At 53.1% G+C, this 9,868-nt stretch overlaps 2 protein-coding genes across 2 annotated transcripts; both read left to right on the top strand.

The window, feature by feature from the left end:
- Positions 1-412: 412 nt before the first annotated feature.
- On the top strand, positions 413-2,256 carry HER10_EVM0009966 (major facilitator superfamily transporter; the record flags this gene model as incomplete). Its single annotated transcript, XM_035479436.1, has 4 exons — positions 413-1,468; positions 1,521-1,579; positions 1,634-1,881; positions 1,955-2,256. 4 exons carry the CDS (start codon positions 413-415, stop codon positions 2,254-2,256), a joined length of 1,665 nt encoding a protein of 554 aa, XP_035333175.1.
- A 3,256-nt stretch (positions 2,257-5,512) lies between these two features.
- HER10_EVM0004951 (uncharacterized protein) lies at positions 5,513-8,568 on the top strand. The gene is made up of 3 exons (XM_035474577.1): positions 5,513-7,207; positions 7,374-7,904; positions 7,973-8,568. The coding sequence occupies exons 1-3, from the start codon at positions 7,099-7,101 to the stop codon at positions 8,083-8,085; spliced, it is 753 nt and encodes a 250-aa protein (XP_035332561.1). The 5' UTR covers positions 5,513-7,098; the 3' UTR covers positions 8,086-8,568.
- The last annotated feature ends 1,300 nt before the right edge of the window (positions 8,569-9,868 follow it).

Raw genomic sequence — 9,868 nt, 5'->3', positions numbered from 1 at the left:
AGGTCACATGTTCAATTAATGCTGCTTATGTAACGAAACCTGGCCCGTGCCCTGTCTACCTGCGATTCTCCGGATGCCTTCAACTTCAGGGTGACCGTCCATCCTCGTCGTTAAATGGAATAGTGATGACAGCTTGCGCGCCAACTTGCGGCTTTACCGCCAAGTTCGGCTTCGGGAAGCTTTTCAAACATCTCATTACCTGCGTACATGAATGGCGTGATTACAAATGCAAATAGCTGTTCCCCTGCACAAGGGACCTTGGTCTGATCTTACTGCTTACACAGTTCATGTCTTGCTTAGAATATAAGTAATCGCCAACCGATCCTCTCTCCATTCTTCAGCTTTGATCAACCACTCATTCCCGTAGCTCAGAAGTAACTCAATTGAATCATTGCTACGTCTACCTTTCATCATGAACATCGCCCTCAAGGACGCAATGCCAGAGGCTCTCCTCATCCAGGGCGCTCCCAAAAACCCATCGTCGACAATGGAGATGCTCCCGTTGAAGTCACCAGCAAGCACATCGAAGCAAAGCACTTTATCGCATAAGCTCAGTTCCCTTCCAAATGATGAAGTCCCAACAGCAACAGAAGCAGAACCCCCTCAAGGTTCCCCATCACGCAATGTTTCCATAGCAAAGAGCATCACCGTAATCGTCACCCTCGCCGGCATAAACTTCCTTAACACAATGGGCTCCGGCATCCTCATCGCCGCCCTCCCGCGCATAGCCCAAGACGTCGGCCTCGACGAGAGCCTCATCCTCTGGCCCGCCGCCGTCTACAACCTCGCCGCCGGCTGCCTCCTCCTCATCTTTGGCGCCGTCGCCGACGTCGTGGGCGCCAAGCTCATGTGGCTGACGGGCAGCTACCTCTGCGTCGTCTTCACCGTCGCCGTCGGTCTGTCCCAGACGGGAATCCAAATTATTCTCTTCCGCACCGCCGTCGGCGTCTCTATTTCGGCGTGCTTGCCCACGGCCATGGCCTTCATCACAAAGACTTTTCCCAAGGGCGGGTGGCGGAACGTTGCGTTTTCGATGAATGGGATTGGGTTCCCGCTGGGGTACGCCCTCGGCCTGGTCCTGGGTGGCATCTTCACCGATACCATCGGCTGGCGTTGGGCGTACTACATGATGGCCATTATCAACTTTGCTCTGTCAACCGCGGCGGTCTGGTCTCTGCCTTCGATTCACCAGCCGTCTGAGAAGAAGTGGACGCGTCGCTTGGCGGAGGATATCGATTGGATAGGAGCCGTCATCATGAGCGTTGCGCTGGGTTTGCTGCTCTATGTGCTGGCGATGACTACTTCTTCGTACACAAAGATTGCTGATCCTACTAATATTGCCCTCTTGGCCGTGGCAGTAGCTTTGCTGGTCGTGTTCCCCGTCTGGATGAACTTTCAGACTAAAAGGGGTAGTCCGGCGCTGATTCCCAACCGTCTGTGGCGAAACGCTGCCTTTACGTCGATTTGTGTAAGTGAACATCCGAGCATAAAGAGGTGAGGCACGTCTAACATATCTCCAGGTGTCAATCTTTCTATGCTGGGCTTCTCTCAATGCGATTCAATACTTCATCATGCTATAGTCAGTGCTGTGTCGTGGAGCCCAAAATTTTCCAATGCTAATATCGTCAAAAAGTTTCCAAAAAGTCCAGGGCATCTCCGCGCTGCAAAGCTCTCTGCGATTTCTGCCTCACGTCGTCATGGGCACTCTCGTCAACATCGCAGCAGCATGGCTCGTCTCACGGATAAAGGTCCAGACTCTGGGCGCCGTATCTGCAGTCATAACAGCCGCGGCGCCGATCCTCATGGCCACAGTCAGCCTCGATGGAAATTACTGGTTTGCGCCGTTCTGGGCCATGGTGCTTTCGCCAGTGAATGCTGACGGTGTGTTGACCCGTCTCCCCTTTCCATGGCATGCTTGAATTCTCCATGATACTAATCTCAAAACCTCCAATAGCCCTCTTCACCGTCTCGAACCTAATCATCTCCGACGCCTTCCCTGCAGACGTGCAATCCCTCGCCGGCGGCGTTTTCAGCGAGATCGGGCAGATCGGCAACGCGGTGGGCCTCGCCGTGACTGCAGCCATCGCGGCCTCCGTAACGGAACACTCGGCTGTCGTTCACGACGATGCCCGGGAGGCGCGCATGGAAGGTTACCGCGCGGCATTCTGGACTATCTTCGCCGCCACGGTTGCGGTGCTCATCATTGTGGTCGGAGGGCTTCGAAAGGGTGGCACGGTCGGGAAGAAGGATGACTAGATGATGCTACTGCTAGACATACCTTAGGTTCCTAGCGTGAGAATTCCTGGAAACCGACGGCACTTGGAAGTGGAGGGGTAACCGCCGTTGCCGCCGTCTAGTAAGGCAATGTTTGCATGTCTTGGGCCGACAATCTCTCAAATTAGCAACTTGCGCAGATAAATCTCAGTCATCGTGATGTGAATCCAGGAAAGCAAGCACTTTGGGTCGTCCTGGCAACTTCGTCACACTAACTGAACGACTTGGAAGGTGGGAAAGGAATAGCAATCACGCGCGGTCAATGCCATGGTGCGGCTGTTTATGCATGATGAGTACACCCATGGTGCGATGAGCAATAATTGAACCGCCATTACGATCAGTACCTCAATAATTCCTTCGCGTCAACAGGCCAGCTTAGGCAGATGCCCCTTTTAATCCGATGTCGACCCAGTGGAAGGGTTTGAGTTTTATCGGGAAATCAGACGACTAAACTCAACTGATGGTTGAAATGGACAAGCTACTCAGTGTAACTTACAGTTGTCAAGTGATGAGTTGTTCGAAAAAGCCAAGATAAACGGTACGTGGCTCATGCCTTGGCCGAACCCAAGACTTGAGCACTCAAGCGAACGCCATATTACGTGGAGAGGTGTAGGCAGTCTGTGCAAAGATTAGTACAAACCCTTAGAGTTTATGGTAATGGTCCCACGATTCTATGGGAATTGAGAGGATCCGGGGCCGATCCCGTGCCGAGTTCCTTTGCTTTCGCAGAGACATGGGATTGCTGACAGCATACTGACATTATCGTGACCCGGACCCATTCTTGCCTGATGCCCATGCTTGAAGATTAATGGGAATGTCAGTGGTGGTTTGATAGAACGTTTGTTTGTGACGATCGTTTCGCAGGCCGCGCAAATTCCACTCAATCTGGATTTGGAAATGAAAATGGAAACTTGAAGTAGGTAGTTGAAATGCGGTGCTAATGCGACACCCTCCCAGAGACTTCTGAGTTCGATAGCCCCGGCGGTTTATGGTTCTTGGCAGCTTGCGCAGCGGCAACGTCGATCTGGTGGTTTCGTTTCCCCCTCTTGGGGCAGGGCGAAGGTAAACTTGGCTATTGCCGTTTACCTCACACACCCTCTTGCGGCATTCAGAGGAAAGCGACGATCAGTTGGAGAAACCCCTCCGTTGGTGCATGCACAAGCTAGCATGCCGGACGGCTCCAGACCCTTTTTCTCTGCCTCTCTTTGCAAGGTGATTCTGATAAGGATCAAAGTGTGGTCGCGTGAGAGTGTCTTGTGTCGTGTGCTCATGTGCCACACTTCCAGGCCCGTGTTCAAGCCACTATCTCTGAGAAACCTGGATTGGGGTTGCATCTGGCGGTGTTGTCGATGTACCATCAAGTGAAACACTTACCGTACTGTGTAGGTGTGGCGGCGGTGGTGGAGTGTCCAGGCTTTGATTCGTCGACCGGTTTGGACTTGAAAGTACAGCTTCACATGTCTCCTGTACACAAAGTAGGCATAGGTATTGCATTGCGGCGACTGGGAGGACTTCATAGTCGTCAAGGTCGACCCCAAGAAGTCTGAACCTTTTCATACTCCCCGCGAAATGTTCACTTGGTCCTGCACGACAGCATCATATAGTTACCCAGTCGTCAGGATCGAGTCGAAGCAGATAGCGTGCGGCCGTCACCCTTGGAACGGACCGAGACGGCAACAAGGAACATTATTTCCGCAAGGTAAGCCGAGATGAGAAGTGAGGGAAACGGTCAGTGAACAAAGCGCGTACAAGGAGATGTATCCGTACTTCGTACATAGTATTCGTAGAAGGTAGGTCGCAAGCAGGTTTTTGAATGACAGCTGTAGGGCTGCCGGGTGGTCTGGTCGTCATAGTGGATAGGCGGGCTACACGTAGCCCCAGTTAGCAACATGTTGAGGTTTTGGTTGTCTCGCAACCTCCCACACATGAATACCGTCTACAGGTTCTGGGCCGTTGACACGGGCTGGTTTGCGTAACCTAACCACGTTCGGGGCTGGAGAGACAGAGTGATGTTGGTCGTTGGGGTCCGAGGGATCCTGTTGTCCGTCTCTGGATAGCGGAATCCGTTAATGGGTTTCTTTCTTGTGCCCCTTTCAGATCGGGGATTTGGCTCGAGTTGGCGCCTTGGTGGGGTAGCGGCGGGGGATCCGTGTCGTCCCGATGGCTGGGCAAGCTGGCTACTGCGCGGAGCACCTCATTCTGCCGTCGTCTCATCGCATCCTCGAATGCTGTCAAGGTGTGATGGCGGGATGGCAAGGTTTGGTTCCTGAAGCATGATTTTGATTACCATGTAGAGAGCCCCCCATCTTCGGTCTCTTCCCGCTCTGTCTTGGCTGTAAGTTGTAAGTTGTTTGCTGTTGACTGGTGTTACTGGCTCCGTTTCTTCTTCTCTTTGGAATCGGTATTCACATTATCGTGAAGCTGCCATGGTCTCATTGTAGGGACGATGCCTGTCCTGTTCCCAGATGGCTGGCGTGGTGGATTAACCCGAAGTTGCAACCGCACCCGCTATCGCTCCTCCTTCCTGTCGATTACAGAGAAACAATAGAGTAAGGTACGTACCGAGTACTCTGGAATACAAATGGAAGGCACGTCGACTTGTCTCCACAAAATTGGAGTCTCTCCGCAGACCGGTGTTTCCCCGCCAAGACTTCCAAAAGCACCTCGCAATCCATCGACTGGCTGGGAGGAACCGCAACGCGAAGAAGGAAACAAAACATCCGTACTCAAGTACCGTGGCAGTCTCACGGTGGTAGGTTTCGATCGTCTTATTCCCACGAGCCATATTGCCAGCCAACGCAGCCGTGCGTAAAGCTAGATACCTATCAACCCCCAAAGAAAGACAACAACAGAACAACTCACGACGGCAGGTAAAAGCTAACCCTCTCGGCGGTCTCGGGGGACGTCGGCAACCGGTGGAGATGGGACTAGAGCACTTTCCCACGGGCTTTGAGGCTTTCAGAGAACGGGAAAGACGGCGCTGGGCTGGACCTGAACTGGACTGGGCTGTGCTTGCTTCCGCCAGAATGTAAACCGGCCCATGCCACCCGCAGTCAAATAACCAGACGAACATGGAAGTGGAAGGTTCAAGTGGACCGTCTGTCAGTAACCCCGCGCTTACTGACGCCTTCTCACGTCTCACTACTATTCACTCCATATCACTGCCGCAGGCCGGGAATCTCCAATCCTGTTAGTCGGTACTTGTCAGAATGGTCTTGTTTCCACTTGGAAATAATTCCCTCTCTCTAGAATTCCTATCCTTCAAGTCTCCTGAAGCGGGCATTCGTCTATCATCTCTAGCATATGCCTTCACCTAGACCTCGGGACAATCAATTCCCATGTCTACGGCTTCTATGCCTGTTCCCTCCTAGCCATCCCGGAAACTCGGTCTTTTCCCTTCAGTGACAGGCCGGAGGCGTTGTACTGATGATGGCTTATGCACCGTACCTGTCGTTCCCTCCCACTTTGGCCCAGCTCGTGCCGGCCTGAACCATATCGGAATCCTATTCCTGGCTATGGCCCCCCCAAATACGCCGCTCAATATCCATTTATCCCTCCACTCTGCCCACGCCCCCAGAATCCCAAATGGGGTGCTTTCCTGGCTGAACTAACAGATGCCCCATCGTCGTCAGCCAATGCTGGGCGACGGCACGTTTGCGCCAGGAACACGACGCCTCGGGGAGCCACTTTCCCTCCGGTCTCTCCAGCTCGTTCAGGCCATGGCTGATGTCGTTGCTGTTTCCATCCAGTCTTCTCCGTTCCTTTGCCCTGCTTGTTGTTCATCCTCAGCCCCTCCACGACGTAAGAGAGTCCCCATCGTCTTCTTCTATCAACTGATCTAAGTATGTGAGAAAACACCGCGCCGGGCCTATTTCCTCTTGAATTTGTTTTGTACCTACCTATCCTGATCTAGTATAAGGGGACCATCCACGCCCAACCCAACCTGCATGCCATCCATCCTCATCTGCTCGTTCCCTTCCTGTTGCCTCGACCCCTCACCCCTCCCTCTGCATCTCAAAAAGGAAAACGATACATCTGACCTGCATCGTCCTGCCTTCCCTTGCCTGGCCTCAACACCACAATACTGCACAGTAGAGAAGCCGTCCTGTACCCTGCTTCCGGCTGGGCTTCTGTTATAGTTCTAGTCCCTTACTCACGTGTCCCGCACCACCTCCTTCATCCAATTTGGAGCACAGGGTAGTAGTTCTCGACCCTTGAGGCCGCTGCAGTCTACGGATACACAAAGATACATTCGCACGAGAGGCTCACCACTACGCTACCGCTGCGCCAAGCTCCAACCTTCCACACACCCACCCCTCCATCACGCAAACTACGCACCAAGGACACCCACCTTTCGGGCAGAGGCATCCCAGTTCCCGCCGGCTCGGACTGGACTGCAGCCATCGCTGGGCTGCTTTATCCGTGGGCGGCGTCCACCTTGTCTCTCTCGCTTCGAGCGTGACCGACTTATTATTCTTCTCCCCTGACCTACTTGTCTTAGAACTTGGGTCTCGGAAGCCGTCATACACATCCTACACGGTCGTTTCCCAACCTGCTCAGGATTCTGGCCATCTTCCTCTGCTCAAGTTAGAGTCGCACAGCAATACACCCTGGCTAGAGATCTTCGCTTGATCTACCTGCTACGTTGATCCTCGAGTTGCGCTTGCGCAGTTATTTTTGAAAGGCCCGGATCTCCCTCCGTAACCAGATGGTCAACATTTATCCTTCCACTCTCCGCACTTTACCTTCGACCGGTTACTCCTGAACTCTGGAAGTTTTGCCCACCGTTTTACGCTCTATTTCACCAAGAAAACTTGCGACAAAATGGCCGCTGCCGTAGCTGAACACCCGCGTTTCTTTCCTTCGCACCATGATGCGCTGAGCCACGATGATTTCGAAACAGCCTCGATCCGCTCAGCCGCGCCGTCTTATTGTGAGTTGTCTGTTGTCACGAGCGAGCCTTATGTGGGACGCTGGGAGGGCTTCTTTGCCTTCGCACGGGACGCCGTGCTGGCGCCTGACATGCTCGAGCTTCACCGACAAAGACATGTCGCAGTATACCTCGAAATGGAAGTGGTCGAGCTAACACCAAATAATAGTCTCAGACGCGCCCTCTTACCACTCGATCGCTCCGCATCCCGAGCCTATTCCTCCTTACTCCCCGCCCGCCAACAACAACAATGTGAATCGCACGGCCACTGGCTCCACTCAACACCCAACGTCCCTGCTCCCTGCTGTCCCGGCCCCGAGCCGTTCCGGGAACTCGACGCCCCAGCCCCACCGAACCACCGGCCTACCCCCGATTCCTCCGGCGCCGCCCAGCGCAGCCCCACGACTCGATCAGTTCCGCATTCCGACGTGGTCAACGGTGCACACGAATCCGACGCTGAACAACGTCGCCCGAAGACGCATGAACCAAGGTGCCGATCCCGTTGCCCACCTCCGTCGCTTCATGTCTGAGCGAATGGCTGAGGAGGAGGCGGCCCAGCGAGCTCGAGACTTCCGACCGCTCGAAGACCCTTACTTGGTCGGCGAGGAGGCCGCTGCAAGTGCTCGCAGGGAGAGACTTGCACGCGAGTCTGGTGAGGATATTCTCTGGGACGAGGATCGCCGTTGGAACCGCTTTCTCGGTAAGTCTTGGTCTTTTATCTATCTGTTTCTTTCAGAATGTAGATATAGTTTGCTAACATTCCGGCAGCGCAAATGCAAACTTGGGAGGACCGCGATCGTAGTAGTTGGAGAAACCTGCGCCAGCCTCCACCAGCGCAGCGCAAGAAGCTGACCCGCCGGCTTGCAGGACGTCTTTGGTAGACCACTCGACGTGATCACGATCGTCATGCGCATATGACATGACTGAAAAACGAAGGGTTTGTCATGTATCGGGAAAAAGGAGTCTGTCGTTTTTTGCTCTCTCTCTTATCATTCATCCATCGGCGTCTCTGCATAGAGCATAGGGAAGCCGATGATTCCTCCTAGAAAGGAGATGATTTCCACTCAGGCATTTTTTTTTTTTGGTTTTGGGTAACGGCCAAGGCATTCGGGCCTTGTTCTCTTTCTTTCACGACATTCGTCTTGCCTACGGTCTTGGTCCGGGCATCGTAGGGTAGATTTTCAACAATTTTCGGCATCGAACCCAGACTTTCAGATGCATTCAGGGAAGGATTCGGGAAGGCCGAAGACAAGCTGCCTACCTTAGCTTTGTTGAGTTTCTACGCATGGACAGGAGGAACATTTAGGCCTAGATTCCTGACATTCAGGATATACGGAACCAAATTGAAGAAGATATTTCATCTACGGCTGGAACCGTGCTACAGATGACTAGGTACCCTTTTGTGATGGTATGTCTCTTGACGTTGATTACCAGGCGAGAACAGTCACTCGGTCTCGCTTCCCTCGCGATGATTTCACACGTGCGTAGTTTGATTTCTATAGGACAAATGAAGCGCTCATGTTTGGGGGATCCGCTATCTAAGAGTTGTTAAAAGGCCATTCTTGCGAGAAGACGGTTGGATTTTGTGCCTTGCGTCATGGTGTTTATACTAGGTACGGAAGATACATGTGGCTCAACACAACGTCTCTTGAGCTGGCTTGCTTCTATTCCCCGCGGTCAAATCTCCTGGAACTCGCTCTCAATCCCGCGCAATGATCTGATTGTCCGGCCAGGGACACCTGGATCTCTGATTTACTCACAACCCGAGTTGAAAAGATTGCCACTTCGTCGGGATAGTGAAGCCGTCCAAGTCAATGAAGGTGACACTACTTGGTTCAAGACAGGAGGTGGAGGAAAGTTGTAAGGTATCGACACTCAAGTCTTTCAAGTACGCTTGGATGCTGTCTAGGTACCACCGCTTCAATGGCAATTCTTGGTGTGAATGAAAGAAGGGAGCCCTCCCAAATCTGTCGGCTTTACAAGACCCCGGCGCTTCTGCAAGTCCGACGAGTGGAATACAAGTAAGCGCCTCTTGATTGTCGACGAGGCCTACGAGGATACATCGAAGCCTACAACGCAACGGTGGTTATTCACTTGACGGTAACGTATGAATAAGATGGTTCAAGGTTGTCCACGTGCTCGAGCAAGCGGGTCATGATCCGTTCCTTTCAAAAGTATCTTCAGCACCAAGCGAGGTCCCGACAAAAACCATGATTCATCGACATATGTGTTGGACACACATCAACGCTTTCCTACCGAATGATCAAGATCACGCGGAATACACCCGATCCAATCGTCCAGGCACTCCCATACCCCCTAATGTCACGGTCACGTGTTACGTACCTCGCGTATATTCATCCCATCCTCTCCATCAGAATACACCGCAAGAGACCCTCAAGCCCTTCATATACCCCGTCGAATCCATTCCCGTCACCAGCCAGCAGGCGCCCCCCTCGGGGGGTCAGGTCGAAACTGGCTGGGTGGTGGAGTGGTTGAAGTCCACGAATAGCCTAATCGGTGAAGGCTTGAAGAGGTCCCGTGTTCGAGTCTCAGCATGTGCACCAGAGATGTAGCCCCCGTTCGCCACCGGGGGGGGGTGAACTCTTTTGCTATCCTGGCTTGTTCCTGTTTTGATATTGGCTCTTGGCGTTGACAATGGCTAGA

The sequence above is a fragment of the Colletotrichum scovillei genome (genome assembly GCF_011075155.1).
Source record: "Colletotrichum scovillei strain TJNH1 chromosome Unknown Contig00006, whole genome shotgun sequence".
NCBI lineage: Eukaryota > Fungi > Ascomycota > Sordariomycetes > Glomerellales > Glomerellaceae > Colletotrichum > Colletotrichum scovillei.
Note: the sequence above shows the minus strand (reverse complement) of the source record. Positions and strands in the feature narration are given on the sequence as shown.